The sequence below is a fragment of the Ammospiza caudacuta genome, chromosome 12 (assembly GCF_027887145.1).
Source record: "Ammospiza caudacuta isolate bAmmCau1 chromosome 12, bAmmCau1.pri, whole genome shotgun sequence".
Taxonomy (NCBI): domain Eukaryota; kingdom Metazoa; phylum Chordata; class Aves; order Passeriformes; family Passerellidae; genus Ammospiza; species Ammospiza caudacuta.
The window spans coordinates 8,820,879-8,846,282 of record NC_080604.1 but is presented as its reverse complement, the minus strand read 5'-3'; the positions used below and the strand labels follow the sequence as shown (position 1 = coordinate 8,846,282).

Genomic DNA, 25,404 nt, shown 5'->3' with positions numbered 1-25,404 from the left:
AACAGGGCTCCCATTCTCACAGCTTTGTTGCATTAGCAAGTGAAGTGCTTTTTCAGCCAAACTATCATTACTAGTTTCAAACTCGAGGCGAGGAGTACCATAATTTATATAAATATCACCAATCAGGAAGAATTCAAATATCAAACAATAGCTAGGAAATGCCAGTGAATAAAACAAAAACTGGGACCCCTAAATTGCATGTACATAAATCCACCTTACGTGGCACAGCTCAACACCTGAAATCTACAATTACATGATTGTAAAATCCTAAAAGTCCAAAAGCAAATTCAACACTATAATCAGAAAGCATTTGCACCTTGAGTCTGGCAATATTCTTAATAAAAGATAGATAAAATGATATAACACCATTCCTGTGCCCTGTCTCCACTGTCAATCAAGTATCCACATTCCAATATCTTTCTATCCCCCCTAACTGCAGGTTCAGGCATTGAAACCCACTGGAAACTTGCACATCATTGACACCTCAGCTGTTGAAAGGTGATGAACCTCATCCTTATCACAGCTGGAGAGTTGAAACCAGCTTGCAAATTGAAGACTATACCACTAAGAAAGAAATTAGTATCTCAAATATGTATTTACTAGTGACTTTTTAAATCCTCAATCATATATTTTAGAATAGACTACAACATAAAAGCACTTTGCTTTATGAACTTCCAGTCATGAGCTCCCTTTTGCAAATTACTAAAACTCATGTTGAATTCAACATATTATTGCCCTAATTTGCTGCATGCAGTCATTGTCTAAAATATGAAAATAAATTATGAAAATAAATTATTATACCACAACATATTTTTGCCTAAGAATTTTCCATAAAGCAACTGAAGCATCAAGCAAGCTCTGTGACACTAGTGTTGATTAAAGGTGGTATTAAAAATCTAATTTTAGAAAAAAGACACAAAGAAAGAACAGAACACATATAAGCACCTTGACTTTGTATAACCCAGCCTTTAACAGATTTTGACACCCGGCTATAGAAACCTGATATTTTTTTACAAGCTATCCAGAAAATCTTCATATGAGCCAAAGTTCTGACCCAAACTTTAATTTTGAAAGTGTTCTGGTCCAAAGAGAGAAACTTTGAGACTACAACTTCAGATAAATGAATTCTATATTCACCAGGGGGTTTAGTGCATATTTCCTTCCTCCTCTGCACCCCAGACAAAACTGGATTCAGGCACAGAATTTGAGTCCAAGCTCACTGTGTAAAACAAGGGATAAAGTGACATTATGGTAGCTGAGAATAACACTAAAAACCTGCTGCCTTATTCTTCCAGAGGCAGTCAGCACACTTGCAACAGATAGCTAATGCTAATGAGACACACTAAACCTTCTACACTTTTATGGAAGACAGGCAACAAAGCAAGACTTTGCTTCAGCATGAAAGAGCCCTCTCATCATGATTTTTGAAGTATTTAGCAATGAAAGCTTTCAGCAGTGAAAGCAACCCAGAGCGTGCCTCTCCCAGCTGTTGTCTTCATCTGAAGATAAAAAAGAGAGGTGCAGCTGAGTGATGAGCTAAATGAAAAGGCTTTTCTCACCAGTACACAAACTACTACAGACATCAGCCTTCAGCACAGAATAACTTTCTACTTCAAAAAAAAGAGGATGAGTTGTACTATATAAAAATTACAGTATCAGCCTCAAAAGTTGCACTAACCTGCATTTTGGAAGCTGACAGAAAACAAAACACAGAATAGAAATATAAAAGTGCTATCAAACACACTAATTTATATGACTGGAAAATGGTGTATGACTTCCAGAACATATTTCCTCATTTTCTTCCACAGAATCATAGAATGGTTTGGGTTGGAAGGGGCCTTTAAGACCATCTAGTTGCACCCTGCCTACCACAGTTTCACAGTTTCTGGTCAAAATGAGATCCCAACATTAACAGCCCATCATGCTGTAAAGGTTATTGATGGCTGTTTTGCAAAATGTTCATCTCAGCAAGCATCACCATCACTGCAGGCTGCCAGCACAAATGCAGCAACAATCTATGGTTCCCTTAGACCCCATTTGGCAGCTGAGCCTCATATTCTTATCCCCACCACAGGAGGACATGAGATGGTTCAGAAGGAGAACACCACACTATCAGGCTCCAACTTGCTCACCCATCTCCAGCTGGAAGCCTGTGACCTGTATAGAACAGGAAAACCATGATCAGCTACTCCCAGCCTGCCCTGTGGGGAGCTCATTTTGGGGCCTTTCCCAGAGAGACCCCCAAAAGAGCAACTGAAATATGTAAGCATCTTATCCTGCATAGAAACTTCCTTTTAAACTGCATCATGCCGATATTATTTTGCCAAAGTCCTGTGTCCTGGCAGTGTGGGCACAGCAAACAGGGAGATCCCTGACCTCTGTCCTGCCTCCTAAGAAATGTGCATTTAGAAACAAATAAATTTACAGGAAAAGCCACCAAGCTCAGCTGAGAGGATCTGTGACAGACACTCCTCACTGAGCCCGCTGACCTTACACCAGCAATGGAGCTGCTCATGAGATGGCTCCTTAGGAATCTGCACCACTTGGAGACAGATTCTCCTTTGGGAACTCGGGGAAGTTCTTATCAGTGATCCAAAAGCATCTAATGGAAAAAGAAATTCCTGTAACATAGCTTCATCTTTACTGTACTGATTACTACATACTTCAGCAGCAGCAGCTACAGAGAGCTCTTTTCAAGAGAGTAGAATAATCTCCCACTTAAAATTTGAGTTGCATTAAACAATTAAGGCAAAGGAAAGAATGCATGGAGGTGTGCACCAACTGCCAAAAAAAATATCCCACAGCTATATCTCCTGGAGTTTGGAAGACTTTGAAGTTAGCAATTTTACAGAGGCATGCTCTCAGATGACTGCATCCCTTGCTTGTTATCCAGCTTCTCTGCTTTATTGCAAGGGAATAAAGTTCTCAATCAGTTAACTGAAGGGTTCTGCATAACAGAAATTTCAGGCGAAATAAATTTGCAGTCCAACCCTTCTTAACATCTAGGAGACCTGAAGGCTAACAGAACTGCTGGGCAAGCCAGGAGAAGAGTTAGGGTGGAATCATCTGTATTCACTAAGAGGACAATGCCTCTTTTCATATCTTGACTGGATATTTACTAACACCAACACAGCACTGCAGACAGACAACATTTGGCCCAAAGGCCAGAAGAAGGCCCTGATTATGAGGGCTGCCCCCCAGAAGAATTTCCATTCCTCCTTACTGAGGTGCTCCTACTAGCAAATGTAGCATCATCATAATGAAAAACATGCCTAACATGACCCCAAACCTCTTCTGATGAATAATTATAAACATTCCATCAATTGCACCTATAAAGAGACTTTAGTCAATCTCAGTGGAAAACAGAAGTGTGATATTGTTGTTGTCATCATCATCTCCTACAGGACTGGGGAAAAAAGAGCTTTATGAATCAGGGTTGTAATACTGTACCTTTCCTGCCTTCAAGACTTCTACAAAGATTTCTATTTTTAGGAAATGAAGAGCGAGGAGAGCTTTCCAAACAAAACAAGCAAACACATTTTGGCACTGTGTAATTTCAATTGAACTGGTTTTCTGCTGTTTAAATACAATGTCTTATTTTCTCCTAGATACTTCCATGCTCTTGATTGACTAATTCATCATTCATAAGGTAATGAAGACAGTGTAACAGTTGATTATGTTGCTGGTCCCTACTGTTGACCAATTTCAGTCCCATCATGTTTTCCTCCTACTCCACCTGGAATCAGCAGCTTCTTTCACCGTCTTTCAACACTAAGAAGGTTATTGGGGTTTTTTTTATGTACATGTTAACTCAGTAATCTGGTAACAGAAATTTGTTTTCAAGAAAACTATAAACCAGCCAATTAAGAAACAAAATTAGACTAAAATCTTGGGACAAGAAAATAAAGCAAAAGATAGTTGTGTCCACCACACATTTTGATTTGAGAAAATTGTTTGGATATTCTATAGTTTACTTTATCACTACTGGCTGCCTTCTTCACAGAAAACACCAGAGAATGTGAATAAGTTTATGGTGGCATGATAACAGAATATGTTTCTATTGACTAACACATAAACTAGAAAGATATTTATAATACTGTGATACACTTTAATGAGAAATACTGCATGCAACAGTAAACTTAGCTACAGCGTTCTGAGCCAGCATTATGTGTAGGCAATATGTAATGTGTTATTGCCAATAATGCACAGAAATTATGTTTAAATATCTGCAGATGAGCTGATTTACCTGAAGTCATTACTAGAATCTGTCCGACACCTGCTGGCTTTAACTTCTGCCAAAGAAATTACTCAGAAGTGCTACAATGAAATGTTTGAATCAAAATGAGGAACTTGTGGCAGTGTAAGATCTGAAAGGCACAGCTGACGCAGCCTTAAATGATGTTTTAAGTTCCACACGCATATTCTGTTTACTTGTGGTACAAAAGCAGATATATTATTATCACAGCTGCTACACTTCTTCAAAATGCACCTTTCTTACCAACCTTTCCATTATACAAGAAACACCACTACAATTCAGAATCTCAGCAGCACAGAACATGAAATGTTGGAGGCCAGTTGTAGTATCCAAAATGTAACAAATTGGAGATGTAGTTGAGGGAGGAAAATGAGATTGGTATAGGGATCAAATTTGTTGTTGGCTTCTGTTTAACACCTGACAAAGAAAAGTTTGACTACTTTGAACTTCAAAGTTTATTTGCCAAAATAAGCATTACAATAAAGAGAGAAAACACTATTGAATACAGTTTTTACAAGGCATCTGCTAACAGAAAATATTCCATCAAAATAGTATCTGATCCTGATTAAATAGCATCTATCCAGTACACATTAAATGAGACTAGAAATGCTTCACAGGCAGGAAAAAAGCCCAACAACATTCTGGTAACCCAGATCACTATTTGGTAAATACTGGGTCAGACTCAATCTGAGGTAATACTCCAGTGTGACCCAGTGTATATGACAGCACCTCAGATAATCTTTCCAAGGAATCAAAAAGTCATGATGTCATGATGTTTTCTGATTCAAAATATTATTTCTGAACAATACCTTCACAGCAATCACTGCATTCTTAACTTTCACTTCCTGACAGAAAAGAAAAATATCTACTACAGTGAGATAAAAGGATAAAATAGCTTGTTAAAGAGAAATAGAAAGAGTAACAAAAAAAAAAAATCACAGGTGAGTTGGAGACTGCTCCACATCAGAAGGTTTTTTAATAGGCAAGATGTTAGAATATTTGTCTCTGCTGAAGCATCTCTACAATCAAAATTGCAATAATTAAGCACAATGACCAGATTATGTTCTCTCAAAGCACTTAAAATATGGTGTGAATTATAAATGTGATGTGAACTCCTCATCTAGAACCACTGAACACAAAGGCCTTACACCTATAGCTCAACATTCTTGAGCTGAGGATTACTGGATCCAGTACTGGGCATTTATTTTGTTCCCTAGACATCCTCAACTGGCCACGATCAAGAGGTTGATCCCACAGGTTCAGTACAGCTGCCATAATTTGCTGTTCCTACACTAAGGAAAATCTTTATAAAGCAAGAGTTGCTTCTAGCATGCTGAAGTTAATTTTGGGGCACAGATAATTCTTGACATTTATCTTCCAAATAATTATGGTGCTGAAGTTATTGATAAAAATAACCTTCTATATCTTTTCAGAGGTGTGAAAGCTTTTCAAATTTACATAAAACCCATATATGCCAACTAGAAATCTACAGCTCAGAACAAACACATTGCTCTGTTTTAGGCAAATATACACACACAGAGTATTGTAAAATAGAAAAAAACCTGAGTGCTTTGCTTGTCCCCTTTGGAAGATCTGTGTCTGCCCAAGCTGAAAAGGTCTCCAATCCCTATGCACAATTAGGACAGCAGAATACAGGCCAGATTTAGCCCTCCAAACAAAGAATTTCTAAGCATGTCTTTGATTTTTATTTTTTTCCTGCGATTTATCCAACAGCGAAGGTCACTGCAAACCACAGAGTGCACATTTTACTGCTTGTTACAGCTTATACAAAACCACAGCTAGCAACTCAAAGCTAAAATATGGGCTATTTTTCTTAACTCATGCAGAGCATGCCTGCATAGATATAGCACCAAATTATCAAGTAATCATTGCCTGTGGCAGCATCCAACTATTTCTGAAGTTGTGGGAAACCATTCACCAATTTTAACATCTTTCCAAGTGTTATTATTTTCACCATCAAAATATCACTGCTTATAAAAATCTTTTAGTATGGGAAGAAAAACTGTATTGGGAAAAGCTTTACAATAAAATGTGCCAGAATCCAACTGTTTTGGTGGAGTGAAGATACATGCAACACATGGCTAACTTACAAATGAGGGAATCAATTCTCATAAATGTTTATCAACCTAACAGCTACTGACAGAGCAAATTCCATTATGAAGTCATGACATTTATAAAAACTAACCCACTCTGATTTTTGCCTCTGGTTTTTGTACAAATTTGCTGTAACATGTACTTATTTATAGACTTTCAAAGATGAGTGAATTCTTCAATCAATTTCTGGGAACGACTGCCTTTTGTCTCGAGCCTTTAGCCCTAGGAAAGAGTTCACTACATGCAAGAAAATGTACCCATGATGGAGTTAACACTACATGTGAGAACACACTAAGTCAGATAAGCTGCTTCTGATTTGAAAACAGGTACAGTATTTAAATTACAAGGCTAGGTATTTCAAAAGGCAGGTTCTGTGTATGATAGCTACACTCTAGGCTCAGCTTAAAAAAAAAAATCTACAATCCCTTGAGACTCCACATCCTACTCAGAGTTATAACAATTCTAACATTAATTAATTACAATCTGAAAGCTAAAACTTCTCTGCTCCCTGGAAGTATTTTCATGTGATCATAAGACCACAGCAGTTTATCACTCATTAGCTAAGTCATTATATTTTTAGTGTTCATGGTTAACACCTCTAATCTGCAAGTAAAATTCATTCACTTAAAATATGAGCAGCCATGGAAAAGTGGCATTAAGATGATTCACCCTGCAATTGGGGTTGTCTCAGAGCACCACCTAGTCATTTCTAATCAAGTCAATACATGAAGAGAAATAAATATAAATCAGTCTTTGCGTAAGGATGCACAATTTTAGGACAGAAAGATCAGTTTTGTCTTCTACATAAAATGATAAGATAAGCCATTTTAGCTTCCCTTTCTAAGTCAAGACAAAGGCTTCTAATTACCCCTTTTTAATTTTCAGAGAAATAAATATTCCACCACAAACTTAAATTTGTAGAGCAACATTCAAACCTAAGGATTCAACTTGAAGGATTTTCTTTCATTCCAGTAGAGCTTTAATATGCACTATGCGTGACTGAAGTCACAGCAACTAAAAACAAGGCAGCATTTGGAGTTTTGTTACTCTTTTCTAAAATACACAGTAGAGCTTGATAGAAAATTCCTGAACTGTCTCTGTGAACAGTAAACCATGGACATGAAACTCACAGACTTTATTTCTCATGGTTACTCTTTCAAAGTTTTAGAGGGATATGATAGGATGTGCTGTTATATTCTTAGGATTTCCCTCTCTTCAGGCACTGCAGGGGGGTTCCAAGCTGTGCAGTGCAGGAATAGCTGATGTCCCAGGGTCCCCCCTGCTCAGCACTGGCCTGTCTGGCACTCTGAATGCTGCCTGTCAGCTGAGGAAGTTCCTCCTGCAGACAAATGTGAGCCCATCAATCTGCCCTTGCCCAAGAAACCAAAGTATCTCCATTATGAGTGACCTCTCTAATAGGTTAGCAAGGAGCAGGCATCAGCACCCTACTCTGTAATTACAGAGACTCTAAGTGTGCACAATGACATGGAGAGACACCCAAGTCCTTTAAGTTCATTGATAGCTGATGAGGTTACCTTTCAGTTCATATCACTCAAGATCTAGTTCTCAGAAGAACAGATAAGCTTCACTTTATTTATCAAGGTTAAAAAGTATATTATTATGTGAAAACATCAACTTAGGGCCTCTACTACCAGCTTTCTTCCTGTGAAAAAGGAGAAAAAGTAGCAGAAGGAAATGAATAAACAACTCAGTGGAAAACAGCCTTAGTACCTGGAACTCTGGCACTTTAATTTGTCCTTCACACTTGCCAGGGACTTACTCTGAGATTACTGGTTAATAATAGCCATACATTCCAAACACAAACTCTTCAAAATTTCACATTGGAAACAAGAGTCTGATACAAAATACTTTTGTGTTTTGTGGGATAAAGTGAATACTCTCACTTGCATTTTAATAGTCTGAAGGTTTAAGTAAGATTTCTGTGGGTTTACACTTTTTCTTCCCCATTCTGCAAAAATGTTGTTTACACAGCTGGTTGAAAAATTTCATAATCTCTTCTACAGAATAAATCCTCTTCACATGACAAATATCCATCTCCAAAAAAAAAAAAAATCCAAAGACTGAATTAAGTACATGCAAACTTTCTTCTTTACTAGAAGTGAAATTTTTGACTAAGAACATGAGAAGTTTTGTACTTCTGTAAAAGCAAATTCAGTGCTGTTTCAGCCTTTCATGGTTGTGAAATACAACAGTGAAGTATTTCATGGCTTTAGTAGTATTCTACAAAGCAAAATACCAAATAATATAACATGACTATTTAGTCTCCATCCCTGGAAGTGTTTAAGGACAGGTAGGATGGGGCTCTGAGCAACCTGATCTACTGCAAGGGACATTGGGACATCTTTAATGTCCCTTCCAGCCTAAGGCAAGATTGTGATTCTATCTTTTTATTGCTAAGTGATGACAGGCAGAATTCAAACATTTCTGAAGGCAGAATCCTGCAATTCAAAAACATCTTCAATTGTACCATTGCCACCAGTTGGACAGCTCCCATCATTTTGAACACTCAAATTATCACCCTTTCTTTTATCACGTGCAATTTCTGCTGAATGGGGTGCGTGCCTTGGCTTCATTGACAGATCACCTGTTCAAGGAATCACTGAACTTCCCAATTGAATACTGAGGGGTGCTTTTGCCACCAATTTAGCAAATAGAGGTTTAACATTAGCATTTCCAGATACACATGAGACTCTGCCTGGAAGCTTACTGTATCTTCTGAGACATCTAACATTAACTCCCCCAAATTTCCTGTCCTACTGCTGTTTACCTAAATGTCACTGCTTCTGCTGTATCACTATGGGAACAGTGGCTGTTCCTTCTGTTCCCATATTGCCACTACCAATCACTTTTTCCTCGCCAAAATTGCTGCCAAAACACTCTACGTACTCAAATTTAAAACATAGCCTCTAACAACAAAATTCTCCAGAAGCACTCACCAGAACGTCAGCCAAACCATTTCCAGATAAAGACAAAGGAACTGTTTTAAGAGAATTCCCTAGATATCATTCCACTGTCTATACAAACCCCATTTACCATAACTGGGTCTTTCACAGCCTCAAATTTACTTTTCCTTTTGACAACCTTTTAAAGCAGAAAGCTATTTTATAGGCAGGAAACTAAAATTTTAAAAAGATAAATATCCTGTCCAAGAATATCAAGAAGTTCAGGGCTCATCCCTGAAGTTCCTGGCTAAAAATGTTCTCTTACCCTTTTTCCTTATAGCACCACACTAGTTGACTTTCTTAGACCACACAGTCCAGTGCTCCTTTTAAAGAAAAGAACCAGTTCTGTAAGCATGAAAATTAATAAAGCCTGATCCCTTCAGCCTGCCATTGATTAAGTTTTGGGGTGACAAGTGGCTTGCATGTGGGGGAAAGAGGAAACACAAAGTTCCTCTCCCTGTTCTCAAATATCATATAAAAATAACTTGGAAATGTTTGTTTCTGCTTTATTTGGTTGAAATCAGATGCTCTCAGGAGCTGAAGCTAAATCAGCAGCCCATGCATTTTTCATCCACACTGATACACACTGAGCCATGCAGTGCTCAGGGAAAACAGAGATGTGGGAAGCAGTCCCACAACAAGAGACCAAAGTCCTTGACTAAAAAGTCACAAGTCTAACCCGTGCTGACAGGCCAGCTCTGTGCATGCTCAGTCTACCTGGGCTCAATCTGCATTAACTGGGGGTGTTAACACTGCAAAGCCTCCAGCAAGTTTGAGTTCAGGGTAAGGTCCTCTTACGGCATTAGGAATGCAGATGGCACACGTGCCTGGCTTAAGGTGGGCCTGCACCAACACCCCTGTGACCACACAGACACACAGCAAAACAACATGGCCTTTGCCAAAAACGTGGTCTAGTGACTTTCACTTCAGTGAGATTTAATTATACTAAAGAAAAAATGTAAAACATTTTAAGTACCATTCAGGTTGGTACTAGAACAGAGAGAAGCTTTCTGGCTCACACTGTGCCTTGAGAATGAGAGCAGCTGAGGCACCTCAACAGGACCAACAGAGCCAGTCACAGACTTTGCACCTGGAACTATTTATCTCTAGTTTTCAAACATGGAAGCATCATTTAATACCATGAGATTTATAGGTATAGTTCAGTTAAACGTTACTTTTTATCACTGAATATTTCATTTCATTTTTCTGAAGTCAGTCACATCAAGAGATTTTGAGATGTTATTTTAATAAACATACAAGAGGTATATAATGTTTTGGGTTACTTTCTTTCAGATTTTTCCTTTTCTATTGCAGGAAATACAATATGATATAAAGTTACTTGAACTCAGAACTGCTAAGTATTCTTGTGATGAAGATAAGCATATAATCATTTAAATATCATTTATTATGAATAACACTAATGCCACACAACATTGGTATGTATTTTAAAGGATTCTGGATGAATACATTAAAAAAAAATCAGTAATGGCATCATAATAAACCCAACAGAGTGAAAACTGCACTAACAAAATGTCTGATAAACATAATAGAGCTTTGGGGTATTTGCTACCCAGTTCCTTGGAAGGACTGCATTTGTCTGATTAGCTGAGCTGCACAAGATGCCGTCTTGCTGGAGGCTGCTGCACTCTGCAGCCACCGTCAGCAACCCAGAAAAGTATAATAATTAAACTACTGAACCTTATTAACAAACACTTCTCGTGCTCATATTCTTACCCTGTAAAGAGATTTCCTTTATGCTGAACAAATGTAAGCAGCTCTGTGGGCTCCTTTGTGCCACTGGATCTCCCACAAGATTTTACTGAAATGCTGCCTGGTAGCTCAGCACAACATACAAAACCTGTCAGGTGTGATTAAACCCAACATATCACCTGGCTTGTATCACAAGAGAAAACAATTGGGCAAATGAATCTTCAGGCTGAACTATTTCCCTCAAACTAATATTTGATGTATCTTAATTACTGGAAAATTTGCAACAAAATAAAACTGAAGACCAAATTCTGAGCTTCTGCAGGTTCTTTATCTACTTTGGTCCCTTCACCTTTACCAACCCTCACAGATCATGGCTTGTATTATCTGATTTACCACACTAACAAATAGCAAGATTCAGGTCCTTAATAACAGTATCACTCAAAGGTAGAATTCTACAAGATTGCAAGCTGGTAACAGCTCTCTACCCCCTTGAATAATGATCAGAGTGAAAAAAAATCATATCAGCAACAGACTTAGACACTGCCCAAACTTCTAGCCATGCATCTAAACAAAAAATGTACTGGCACAATACCTTTTAAGAAGGGGGGGAATCTTGATTCATGGTTAAACAAATCCATGCAACTCAATCTACCTATCATTTCAAAGTTTAATTAATCCCTAAAAACATTGAAAAGTCAAAATATGCATCATGATCAGCCATGCTGACTTATTGAAAAATCACAGAATTATGAGCATACAAATCTTTATCTAACGTTTGCTTCAAATGCTGAAGTCAAGCACCTACATTTCTGAGAAATACCACACTGTGTGATCAAAGGATCCTTCAAAAAACAAAAGGAGCTCTAAAAGCTCTTTCCCTCATAAAAATAACCATGAAAAGAATCACAAACAATTGTAAGTGGCTAATTGGTTTTTCCAAGTGAATTTTATACAAGCAGAAACAACACTCAGTCTCAATCTCTTCTGAAGCAGGCAGTGGGGAGGAAACACAATGATATTCAATTTGCAATTCATTAAATGAAAATGTTATCACAAATGATTACACAATGTCCAAAACAAAAAAAAAAATCACTTCCATCCTAATTAATATTCTTCCAGTATCACTATATATCCATTTAACCTTTCTTTGTGGCCCTATTCTTACAGATGGCCCTGCAAAAGAAAGGTTTTGGTACATGACAGAAGGATAAACAAATCTGATTTCCTGCAAAATGAATAGTAAACCAAATCACACATTCAATTAACCATGACCAAAAACAGTTTGTCATTAAAGTTCACCAGATTAGAAACTGCATTTCAGTTGATTTAACAGCTACATGAATCTTTTGAAATACTCAGGGACCAGCTTTCTAAAAGCACACAGAATTATTCCAGTTTTGCTCAAATTAAGCAAGCCATCCTTGACCAGCACTTGCAAAAACCATGGATCCCAACTATGGTATTCCAAGACACAGCACTCACACACAAATCATGCTGAAAACAAGCACAGTTCTCAAAGCCTAAGATACATCTGATCTGAACATCTTTTTGAAAGAAAGTAAACACCCATACTCTGCATTACCTAGAGTTTTCAAACAAGGTTTATAGAAAAAATCCAAGTAATATTTAGGGTAATCTGCATTTGGTGTGGCATTAATACATGGCAACATGGAAAACTTCTCAGTACTATGGTGTTCTATTTTTTTTGAGTAAAACTTCCAGAAACAACTTTCAGGGTTTCCTTTAGCATAGCAGCTATTGTCAAGGAACAAAACCATAACTCGTGTTTTGTTAGGTTTACATACTCAGTATTGGAGTAAACAAGAAATTCACATGCTTTACATAAAGTCAGTAAATTAGTTTTATCACCAGGATTTCTCACGGGTTTTTTCAGAGTATTTCAAAACCTACTTTTACTCTACTCCAACAGTTTGCATATAAAGTACAAACTTCTCCCACTCATCTAAAATGCTCAATTTATATTTCAATTACAGCTATTTTAATACCAAATCTAACTACTTTCCCCACTGGCCACTCAACTGGTACAGTAACTAATAGGATTGTTCTATGTTGTTAAATTAACAGGTTTACTTTTATTACAATCAGCCTATACTTAAATATTTCACAGGCATATCTTCATGAAGCAGGGAGTAAGGGAAAAAGAGAGTGGGGAATCACTGCTCTCCACATAAAGAAACCCAAAAAACACGTTTTCTCTACCAGTGCAGCACTATTCTGTCTGGGGACTGACTTTAGGCTATAAGAGCAGAAGAACTCTTTCTGGTGTGTGCTCTCTCCCCAGGCAGCTTGCCAGCAGTGCACTACCAGCAAACTTCTTTAAGGAGAGACAAGCCCTTAGCAGGAATTCCCCACAGGAACAAGCTTGCAACTTTGAACATGGAAAAAACATTTCCTTTCAAATAAGAGTGATTAAGTACATCTTTTTGTAAGACCTTCTGGTCTGGACAACTGAGAACCTTCTCTCTTGCATATTAAAAAAAAAAAAAAGTTTTGTCATGTCATTACCTGAAACCTGTAATAACAAACTGCAGATCTTCACATTCCCTTAAATTCCAAACAGACATTTTAGGATCAGCTACTTCAGCACAGATTAAGTTTTACTGAGGAGAACAAGGACTCAACTGTGTTATTCCCACACCTCTACAAACCCAAATGACCCTTCTGCCAGCTGGAAATTGCCAGTCATCCTGGTCACAGCTTTCCTCTGGGAACGTCCCTCTTCCTACACCAGAGTGAAATAAAATTTCTGTTTCATTCACAGCTAGAGATGGACTTGACATGTGCAATTACATTCACCCGAAAAAATTCAAGAGCTATGTCACATTACTGGGGTAGTGCAGCACAGACAGTGCCCAGAAATTACTGCAAGATAAAGTGGGACTAAAACTCTAACTCAGAGTTTTCATCTGTTTTGAAGAGGTGTGCATTACAACACAAAGGGGAAAAATTTTCCTAAATTCAAAATCTGCATTGAAAAATCAAAGTAATCCATAATTAATGCATATTACTGACGTTTTGGGCTAACAGTAATATTAAACAAAGAATTGAAATTGAAATAGGAAGATAGGGATGAGTACCAAATTCCAATATTTTTTATAGTCCCCTTGCAGAAATGTCATCTCTTGAGAAATTCTTGCAAATGTGCAAAGGTTACTGATGTACTCTTCCTCACCTAATAACCATGAAATAACTTTATTATTAATTTTCAGAGAGATAAGGCATGTTGTTCTTGTAGTTAAATAGTTATTTCATGGATTTTTGAACAAGAAAATACAAGTCAGGGTATCAATGTACATGAAAAATAGCAAAAAAAACATTACCAGAACTATCCCTCAGAGCATTTGCATATAGACAAAAAAACTGTCCCAAGTCTCCTAATTTTAATGTGTGGGGGTTTTTTTTTTTTTTCATAAATGACTTTCTCACAGGCCCCTCCTATTCATACACAGACATGTAAATACATTTCACTGACTTGAACGATGCACAATGTAAAATTCCTATGGTGTATCAGTTACAATTAGATACTTTTTTTTTTTAATCTTTTTCAGATGAAACCTAATGATATTTTCTCTTACAACAAATTAATCTGATATCCTTAGTATGGGTAGCTTGGCTAAGTACCCATAAGTCATTCTAAGGTCTCCACCATGTTTTCCCAAGCAAAGTGAAGTATTTCCAGTAGAATCCAAATTATCTTGCATCTTTCCTCAAAAGTTTACTTGGGTGACTTTGATGCCAGCTAACAGGGACATTAGGAGAGCGCATTAGCTAAGAAACCAAAGATAGAAAAATATCAGAAACACAGTATCAAAAAGTTATTTAGATTGGAAGATTTCTCTAAGTGAGTGGAAAGAGAGCCAGGCCTTAAAGACCCTTGAGCTGAAAAAGTAAACATGGCAAAGACAGGAGATAAACACAGAAATCCTTCTGATACAACATAGAGCACTCAGCAATTAAACAAAAAATCTTTAGAATTATTTACTAAATGAGATTAAAATTTACAGAATTCTACAACTGTATTTTCAGATAATCTCCTTATAAAGGACAACTGGGTGCCAGGTAAAAACCAACAACCTTTTCAATGGGTGGATTAATTAGTCATGTGGCCCCAGAACTGAGTGAGTCATCGAGTTGCTAATGAGATAAGGACAGGAAGCTTGACACCTCTAAGTCAAGAGTTCAACCGGTTCTCCTCAGAGCACTCTCCTGCTGTGCCCTAGATTGAAGGCACAACACTGGCTTTCCTCCTGCTGAAGGGACTCAAAGAGCCCCATAAAGCTCCTTACAGAGGAAATCTTGGCCTGAAAGTAGGACACAAACATTGCCTTTCTCTAGCAGTGTCCCCCACTAAGGCTCTCCCAGCCCTTGGGATAAAGAAGAGGCATCCAGGACCATCAGCACTGCCCTGCTCTGCAAGCACAGCCTGAGACACATGGCCTCACTCAGAGGCTTCCCCACAAACAGCAGCACTCAGACAAGGCTGAAAAATCCTGTTATCAGGGCTTCAGAGACTTGTCATTAACATTAGGGGCCCTTTGTGCACTACGGGCAAGTTCTTTATTCATAGGACTTTGCCAGCTTGCTGTCATTGACGCAGCTGGGTCTCCCACCCCTGACTCTGCTGCCAATCTCAAGCAGAACAGTGTCACCACGCCAGCCTTGGGGGTCTAGGCACAAGAGATGCAGTGTTATCAAAAATTCAACTCAAACTTCAGGGGTATCACTTCCAGCCGCTCTGGATGGATGGATGTCTTCTGACTGTTCATATTTACTTATTAAAAGGAAGGAAAGAAAAATAATAACCAGCAATGTCTTGACCATGGCCAAAATCCATTGTAGGGTGCTGGTCTGCCTGCACATGATAAAGAAAGAAGCCCAGTGCAAGTTGGGCAATGGAAAAGGCAGCAGGAGGCAAAGCACAGAACAGAACATGGGACAGCAGGATGACACCAGGAAGACAAATTGAGGTGGAAGAAGGAGATAGAGAAAAGCATACTGCACAAGAGGACAAACAGAAGAGAAAACACAGAGGGAAGCCAGAGGGTAGAGGCAAAAGATAACAAGAAAGAAATGAGTGGGAAGTTAAAGACAAAAGACACGAAGGGAATAACATAGCGCAGATGAGGAATAAAGGAAAAGACAGAAACAGAAATAAAATATATATATATATACAGGAAGCCCTTTCTGCTAGAAACTGCTTCTTATCAAGCTCAGACAAGAAACACTTCCAAAAAGAAGAGCTCAATTAAGCATGGAAAGTTCAGATCACCTGAAACTGCTGAAAGCAGATGAAAGAAACTACCTTAAATTATGAAGCAGGATTTCATCCCAAAGTACATTGCCCCTGCTCTGCTCTAACAGAAAACTTCTCAGTTCCATAATACTTTCACCCATCTACCTGGAGAAGAACAGGGCCCACTTCTGTCAGTACATTCAATGATTAGAGACTAATTATTGATGAAATAGAATTCAGGCTTAAGTTCATCAGTCTGTGCTGCAGTCCATGCAATATACACAGCCAGGAGAGAACAACTCCAGTTAAAATACAGAAAAGAGGATCCCTTCCTCCTGCCTCTCCTGGCACACATCAAAGACACATCAAGGTGTTTTAGACAAAGGATGACACAAATTTTCCCTTACCCTTGGCAAGTGGTCAAGCACAGCCCAGTCTGAATTTGATTCTGCACTTCTGCTTTGTTTGAATGCATTGTTTTGTATCACTCACTACTCACACCTCTGGCCTGACAGAGGGTAAGTAGGACCATGAATCCCCTGAGCAAGGAGATAACTGTAGTGCACCCTTTATCCCAGAGACAGGTAAAAAGCTCAAACACAACCCAGAATTTGTGCACTCAAAACACAAAAAGACATACCAAAAAAAAAAAAAAATAAAGGAAGGGACTCCTCTTCCTACATCATTGCTTCCCATTACCATTTGCTTAATTCAGTCACCAATATACTGAAAAAACCTTTTCTTGCTTCCCTAAATTATCATAAATACCACATAGCATGCTGCTGGCTCTGTCACAAAAACATCAGTAATCACAGCTTGCAAATCAAAGACAAGTGACCAACACAGAAACACACAGTGGAACCATCCCTGCACCATCAGTTTTCTATAAATAGTCTACTAGTTCCAAAAGAAAGGGTTTGGAACCCTCTCACAGACCTCTATCTTAAGATATTTAGGATTAAAGATAGATTCATTTCCAAGAATAAATGATACCCAAGATACAGCCTATTTTCAAAAAATACATAAGTATGTATTTGATTCACTATTTATCTTAAGACACATATACCTGTTTCTTACAATGTTTGTTATATATTTGGTTATAAAATTCACGTTTCCATTACTACTGCAACGTATAAGTGACTTTGTGTTGGAGGCATCAATGAGAAAGGGAGAACATGGCTCACACAACCAGTTTGGGTGGTTGATACAGGGTCAGTGTTCCACTGGCTCAGCCACAGGCAAAGACAGACCCAGAAACCCTCTCAGGATTCCTTCACAAGTCTTGGAAATTCCATCATACAGGCTCTGCCTTCTACCTCCCACCACAGAGAGGTGGGAGCACCTGCTCTGCACATACATCCTTGCACTGAGGTCACCACTGCAAACTTTCCAAGTCATAAAGGATGAACACTTGGCCTGATCAAATTCTCACATATTCACCTTCTCGTGAGCCCAACCAGAAATGAACAAGTTTACATTTCTAGTTCCCATTTACCAGTGTTCCACTGGTTTTTCCTGAGGCTGATTACAAATTTTGTCTATTTCGTATTCATAGAAAACCCTCACTTGTATAAACACTTCATTTTTCTGTTTACAAATTAAAAAAAAAAGAGCCAGTTCAGCTAACTGATGGAAATCAATTCATCTATTCAATTCAATGTAGCAGCATTGAGAGAACCAAGCTAGATATAATATCCATATGCAAACTAAAATTTATGAAGATGAACTTGAATTAGAGCCAAAGGGGCGGCTCCTAGCAAGACCAAGGGAGCCAAAATCCTGCCAAAGGTTCAATGATGATTAATATTTGGTCTGTTCACAAACCAGAGGAAAGGTCTGAACATTATTAACAGAATAATCCCTACTCCCATTGTAAGACATTCCTCTCTCCAGCACTTATTGACACAAGCACCTCAAGCAGCAGGAAACACAGGATCCAGCAGGCTCCCAAGCAAGCCTGAAGATTTCTCACTCAGCTCTTCTCCTGTATTCCCTCATAGTGCACTGGAATCCACACTAACCAAGGAAAATTGTCAGTGAAATTCCAGAGGAGAGGCATGGACCCAGACCACTGGGTAACATATTTCATGGTAGAGAACCCCAATCATAGGAAAAGCCAATGCTGCTCATTCCAGAACTATTTATTTTATTAGATTGAACACACAGGATATGTCTGTGTGCTCCCTTATTGAGTTTAAATCTGTCCCAGCAGCTCAAAGTACATAGCCAGTATAAATTCTGCTCTTTGAGCAAACTTAGTGGAATGACTCAACTACAGGATAAACAGGATGCAAAATTAAATGACAATTTGAGATCACTTAATGGCCAACTAAACTTTACATACATATAATTGGAGGGGTTCAAGAGCCCTTTTACTTAAAATAGATAAGGTTTAAGAATCTCTTACTAAAAGAAAAAAAAAAAAAAGACACCAATTATTATTTCTTAGACTAGCCTGGCCACATCAAATAAAAAAAGAGAAATCAGCAGGGATGAAAATGTCCATTTTCTTTCTAAATATTAGCACATTGTAGAATTGAAATTGGCTCAGAAACACCAGACAGTAACCTAACAAAACTAATGCTAGAAACATTTTTAAAAATTATTAGCCTCTGACACAAGTAACTACTTTACCCTTTTCATGTAATGCTTTCTGAAATTAGTTATTAGCAGATCTTGGGGTGGACTGACAGCTATGGAGATTTGTGCCCTGAATTTCTCAGGGGAAAAAAAGAAAATCTGTTGGTTGGCTGGATACACAGCTGCATAACTCTTCCTTTACACTGACCTGAATTATTCTGCCTTTCATCAGCAATTTTTATTGTCCATATTTACTTAATTGCAATTAAAAAGTCATCTGCACAAAATCATTACTTTTAGAAAAATAAACACACCACAAATTACCCAAACAAGTTCATAAAATAGAAGACCTCATATCAACCCCAATTTTCCAGGCAAATGAATACAAAATGATATCTACTTCTTGGTACCCACTTCTTTATTTCATGAACTTCTTTCCCATCCTAAAAGTCACATGCAGATTATGAGTACACAAAACCACTCTACTATTTCAAGATGGAGTTTAATATAAACAACAAAATCATTACATGTAATTCAATATTACCCTTGACAGCCTTTGTTTTAGAGAATTAAAAAAAAAAAATTCCATTTTATCTTTTCAAGTACAACCCTAGTATACTATTTTCAACCAAAGAAATGCATCTGTACATACCACTTACTGCAACAGCATCCCTTTATTCAAAGATCATTTATACCAGCAGTGATTGCTTTGAAAATTCACATTGATGTTCCTATCACTTTAAAATGTATTAATGCAAAATCTCCCACCATCCTCTCATTAAAAATTAAAATACCCAGTAAAATAAACAGCCAAATAACACCATTAAAAACTGCAAACAGAGCAGACAAGTGCACTAGGAAAGGCAGCAAACCTTCAAATCTGAAACAAGTGTCAGAAACAGTAACAGCTAGTCAATATATGTAAGTAATCAATATAAGCAACGGAAACAAATTAAAACTTTTTTGCCACACAAATATATAGACATACACAGCATATCAATGCACATTTCTTTCGAAAGATTTCTACTAATAAAGAACCTAATTTTGAACAAATGACAAAGTAACAGTTAATACTGGGGGGGAACACACACAAAGCAATTCCAAATACATTTTGTATAACACTACACACCAATTTCTTTTGCTGAAATCACCTATATTTAGTGCAATCTCAAATACTAGCAGTTAATCACATTAAAAGCACAGCAAACAAAAAATAAAAATTCAAGATTACTTACCAAATTATGATTAGTTGAATTAGAATCATCTTCTGGGAATGGGATGTAAACAGCTAAGGCCACACAATTGGCAAAAATAGACAGTAGTATAAATATGTCAAATGGTCTGGAAAATCTCGTTAAGGAACTCATGACTTATGAGTATCTGCAAACTTTAAGTCTAGTTCTCCATTCCAGCATCAACAATGGTAAAGCTTTAAGGCAATCTTTTGACTGATTACTCTGACAAACACTTCATCACCTTTAGTTATAGCACTATATATACCATATTATTTTCCATCACAATGATCCTTCAACGTCCTCTTCCTTTTGAAAAGAGTGAAAACTATTACTCATGCTGTCACAGAGCACTTTACATTAAATTCTAAAGATGAATATCATTACCCACTCTTAAATCTACATGCAGGTCATCATAATGGGCAAGGAATACTCATGGAGCTGTTCTGTCCTCATATAAAGGTTTCATAAATATACATTTGTCCAAAGGAGGAAAACCATTGGAAATACAGTTCACAGCAGGATATGGGAAAGATTCCCAGAAAACCACAACTGTTCTCTTACAGGAGAGCTAGAAAGCTGTGCAATTGACACAGGAAAGCTCTGAGCCACTCCATGTCTCTGACAGTTGCATTTCTGAATCCTGGCTTTGGCCAAGACAGATGAAAGTTTAGGTGAGTTGAGTAGAAAATAGAATATAATAGAAATAGAATAGGGCTGGCTTGGCAGCCACACAAAGAGAGGCTACAGACTTCCATACTGACAACAGCATGGACTGCAGCTCTGCTTTCTATACTAGGGCAGGACAACAGCAGTGGGAACCTGGAGATTCCTTCTGTCTTCCAGGAAAATATGTCTTCCTTTTCTTAAAATTCATGCATATGAAGTTCATCCTTCAGTTCATAATTGATTTTCCTTTCTCACAAGATATTTTACTGTTCTCAATTACCAGAAACATGGAGGTACCAAGATGAGCCTATCTGTGGGAGCTTGGAAAAGATGTGCTTGGACCTCAGCTACAATTTTTGGCATCCTTTGATGCACAACTTCTAGATACATTTCCATAAAAGTCCAATAAAAGACTGGGGTAAGAGTACTAAATATATTCAAAAGCATATTTTTGCCAGTTTAAAAAGCTCCCTGGGAAAAAAGAGGAGGGGGGAAGGTCTTAGAAAGCCCATACGTCCTATAAGATGTGTTACATTTTGTTTGCTGGCCTATTAAAAGTTTGTCACCTTGAGGGCCACTTTTATGTCTACAAAGCAGATCAACATGAACAGCTGCTACATTGTGTACAAAATAAAGTTACAACAGCATTTTCCAGACTGGATACCATCACAAGACTGACAATCTTGTTTTATGATGTGGTGCTGCTGGGACAAATTCTCGCTGAGTTATTCCACTCCAGATCCATAGTAATTTCATTTACCTGACCTTAGCCAAGGAGAGGCCAATTTACTGAAATTAGTTGGACTTCTACCAGTTTAAATGAAAGAAGAAGCCATTTCACTATCTTTAATTTGCAATTGAATTTTGTATAAAGAACTGAGAAGCACCAACCCCATAAATGAGTAACAGCTCTTATTGCCAGGTTGGCTGTTCTGTTTATAGTAACAAATTGAGTTTTACTTCAGTAATCTACTGTCTTGAACAGCTGTTTCCCATTACAGGGATGTTGCCATGGCTAATATGCTAACATTTTTCTCCTTGTACCCCAGCAAAACTATTTTCTATTTCAAAGCTTTTCTTGGTAATTAAATAATATACTAAACCATCACGCTATCCATTCTGCCAGAGAAATGCACATATTTCCACATCATAACCACTGAACTAAAGGACTTCCCTTCACACAGGTCATCATGAACACAAGGCAGCACCTCTGCTCTCCCACCTAGATGAACATGCTTCCAAATATGTTTGGTGGTTGACATAAGTTGCACAAGCTCAGAGGATTATTATATTTACGACACATTTCCTTGGCTTAAGTAAAAATCTTCCCTACGTTTAGTACGGGGAAAACAATCTTTTTAAAAAGATTTCTACATCTGACTCATTTGCCCTAATGGCAGTACCCCAAATTGCAATATGGAAGATATAGGTTTGACATCTTTGGCCATCTCCCTAACACTGGATGGCTAAGTACATTCCCATTCTTCCTTATTTGGAAAGGCAAAAAATGCAATGCAGAGATTTGCTGGAATGTGATGTTAGCTTGAAAATGTTCCCCCAACTTCTCCCAGAACAGCTATGAGTTCTCCTCTGACTCCAAGCTGCCTACTTCAGTAAATGATATTCTGTGTCAACATGACACAAGAGACTATCTTTAACAGCAACTGAAGCCAAATTAACTCCCATTGACATTAATGACAGTTACCCACACATACAAGTGATGTAACATGCAAGTTGTGATGCTCCAAGAGATCCTGTAAAACATTTCCCTTTACATGATCAGTAAATGTAAGAAAATCATTTAAAAAGCCAACTGCAAAAAAGGATACTTCCATTCTACTAGACTAATGCAGGCTCTTCGTATTGGATTGTTGAGGGATAAACAGAAAAGGGCACGGGGTGGCCGACTATTGGACGTGTTACCCTGTTTTTTGCTCTTGGCATATTGCTGGCGTTTTCTTTGGGACAGAGATCCTACAGGCTGGGCTGTGGTGGTACTCATGTTTTGGGCAGCCTTTGCTTGTCTAGCAGCATCGATTGCAGCTTGCCAAGATAGAACAGTTTGCTTGGATGGTGCTGAACTGTTTGACTGAATAGCTGGTCCGTCACCAGGGAGAGGAATCCTGGTGCTGCTTGCATAGTTCACCTCTGTGGGACAAAAGAAAAAAGTACTTGGTTATAATTGCTTTACACTAAAATGGGTCTAACCCAAAAAGATTCTTCTAAGACCTCCTGGCAGTGTGATGTTTGCATTACATACACAGATACATATGCATACACTAGTGCTGTGGTATATGCAATTGCACAGTAGAAAATAGGCTCAGGAATCAGTTTTACAACTTCAGGACTGATGTAAGTATTGACACACAAACACTTCTCATTTTGATTCTTCCACTTATAATGTCTTTTTCTAACTGGATGGAAGCCTTCCTGTCCTGGTGTTTATTCAGTAAACCATACCTACCCTTTAAGATCAAGTTTGCTGCAGCACCTTCACATTTACTACTCTCTCAATTTATTTTGGTCAAAAGAATAGTCGTTCCAAATTCTTACACACTGTTCAATTAAGAATAAGCAGCAAGGTAGAGGGGGAAGTTCTGTAAGCAAGTTAAATCTTGCCCTGCTTTGCATTCTCAAAGAAAAATGCGTGGATGCCTCCCACGAGCGAAGATCCAATACTGTCTGTGATAAACACGTTCACAAAGCTCTGCTGTCTTGTGCACAAGGAATCACAACCACGGACCCATTGTACAAGGATACGCTCTGGTTTTGTAAAAGGATGGTGTTTGGTTTTGCCTCTTCGTGAGAATTTAAAAAATAAACTGCACCTTCCAAATAATAATCTAGTGCTCTTTATGCAGATGACAGCAAAGAGGCAAAACACCACCTCCTCGCAAGGATCCTTCCTCGCGAGCTCTTTGACTAGCGCAACAGTCTACTCCTACATGCACCTGTAGGAAGGAGAGGCTCCTGAGTGCGATTCAAAACTTGATGCCTGGGTGGGGAAAAAAAATGGAGGAACGGCACAATATACGTGCTGGGAATTCGGGCTGGCAAAAGAGATGATGTGAAAGGGATCTACCCAGGCAGGGGAGGAAAGATCGCTCCCCGTCAAGCGGCGGAGAGGCAGGGAAAGCACAGCCCTCCCGCCCCAGACGGGGGGCACAGACCACGGGAGCGCCGCGAACGCGCCTGGACGCGGCCGAGGCCGGCGCCGGCCCCCGCTCCGGGGGCGCGGGAGCCCTAAGATGTGAATGCCCTAAGATGGCTCCCCGGGATGGCGGCGGGGAGTGGGGGGGTCACGGCGGGGCCCCCACGGAGCTCCGCGGGGAGCGGCCCCGGCGCGGCGAGCGCTGGCCAGCGGCGGCGCATCAACAGCATCAACAGCTGGGTGACACGGGGGCAGAGCCGCCGCGGGGGCAAAGGTGGCACAGCTACCTCCAACATTTTCCCAAAGCATCCCTGCTTCCCCTCCCGCCCCCCCCCCCTTTTTTTTTTTCCCTCCCCCAGATATAAATGCAATGGCACAGCCATCTCCCCCGCCTTCCGCCTGCCCTTCGGGATGCCATGAAACGTGGCTCGGCGCAAATAAACCACCCACCTACTCATCTATCTATACAGCCATCGTCTTTTTAAATGGATGCTCGAAAGGGAAACAAAGCCCGGGTGACTGCGTTCCTCGGGGGCAACACAAACTTGCTGCTGATTGAGGAGGGAGGAATCATTTATAAACAACAGCGGGGGCTGTGGCAGCGCCGGAGCCCGTCGGCGGAGCGGATTAGCGGCGCGGAGCCCCGCGTCTCGCCCCCGTGCGCCCCGCCGGGCAGGGGCCGAGCGCATCGCGCCCGCCGCCCTGCCCTCGGCCCCGCCGCCCTCCCGCCCGGCGCGGGGCAGCCCCCGGGAGCCGCAGCTCCGGGCAGGCTCAGCCCCAGGTACACACGGATGAGGCAAACGCAGCCCCAGCCGCGTCCTCCCGCAGCTGATATTAATGGCCCCAGGATAAGGGACAGACGCGCATAAATGCACTCGCACGCTGGTCACACGCCGAGGGCAGCACCTTGTCCCGCCTTCGCCACATCCCCTGCCCTTCGCGGTCCCTCCTCGAACACAGCCGCTCATTCCTTTCCCTTCCCAAACCGACCCCATCCTCAACCCCTTCCCTAATCCCCCCAATCCCCGACTCCCAAATCCCTCACAAATCCTCCCCCGCCCCCACCCTCCCCTCAGCCCCAAGCACGCCGCTGCCCTTGGTGGGCGCCCCGGTCGGCTCTTACCTTCAGGGTGCTGCTCGGGCTGCGGCTGCTGGTGCATTTTTCTCACTTTCTCCAGCGTGTGAGAGGAAAATGAAAAAAGAAAAAAGGGCAGAGACGCCCCCCAACCCCACCCCGAGCCAGGTGCGCGCTGCCCCTGCGCTACCCGCTACCCGACCCCCATGGTAGTGACTAGAGACGTGCGAGGGGCCGCCGCTGCTCCTCCTCCTCCTGCCGCTGCTGCTTCGCCGCTGCCAAATCCCTCAGAGTTTGGGCCAACATGACACTCACATCCGGGTGACACGGGATCTCTCCATCCCTAGCAACCCGGCTGCTGCTGCCGCCGCCGGCTCCTCGGTCCCCTCCTGCCGCTGCC

General features: G+C 39.9%; 1 protein-coding gene across 1 annotated transcript in view; it reads right to left on the bottom strand.

Annotated features, from left to right (window-relative positions):
- CACNA1D (calcium voltage-gated channel subunit alpha1 D) overlaps positions 1 to 25,089 on the bottom strand; it is a 168,920-nt gene extending 143,831 nt beyond the window's left edge. The window contains exons 1-3 of the mRNA XM_058812735.1: positions 25,053 to 25,089; positions 22,608 to 22,926; positions 20,113 to 20,218 (exon numbers count right to left, since the gene is read on the bottom strand). Of these exons, the coding sequence (XP_058668718.1) occupies positions 20,113 to 20,218; positions 22,608 to 22,926; positions 25,053 to 25,089 (462 nt within the window). The remainder of the gene's footprint in view (positions 1 to 20,112; positions 20,219 to 22,607; positions 22,927 to 25,052) is intronic.
- Between the last annotated feature and the right edge of the window lie 315 nt (positions 25,090 to 25,404).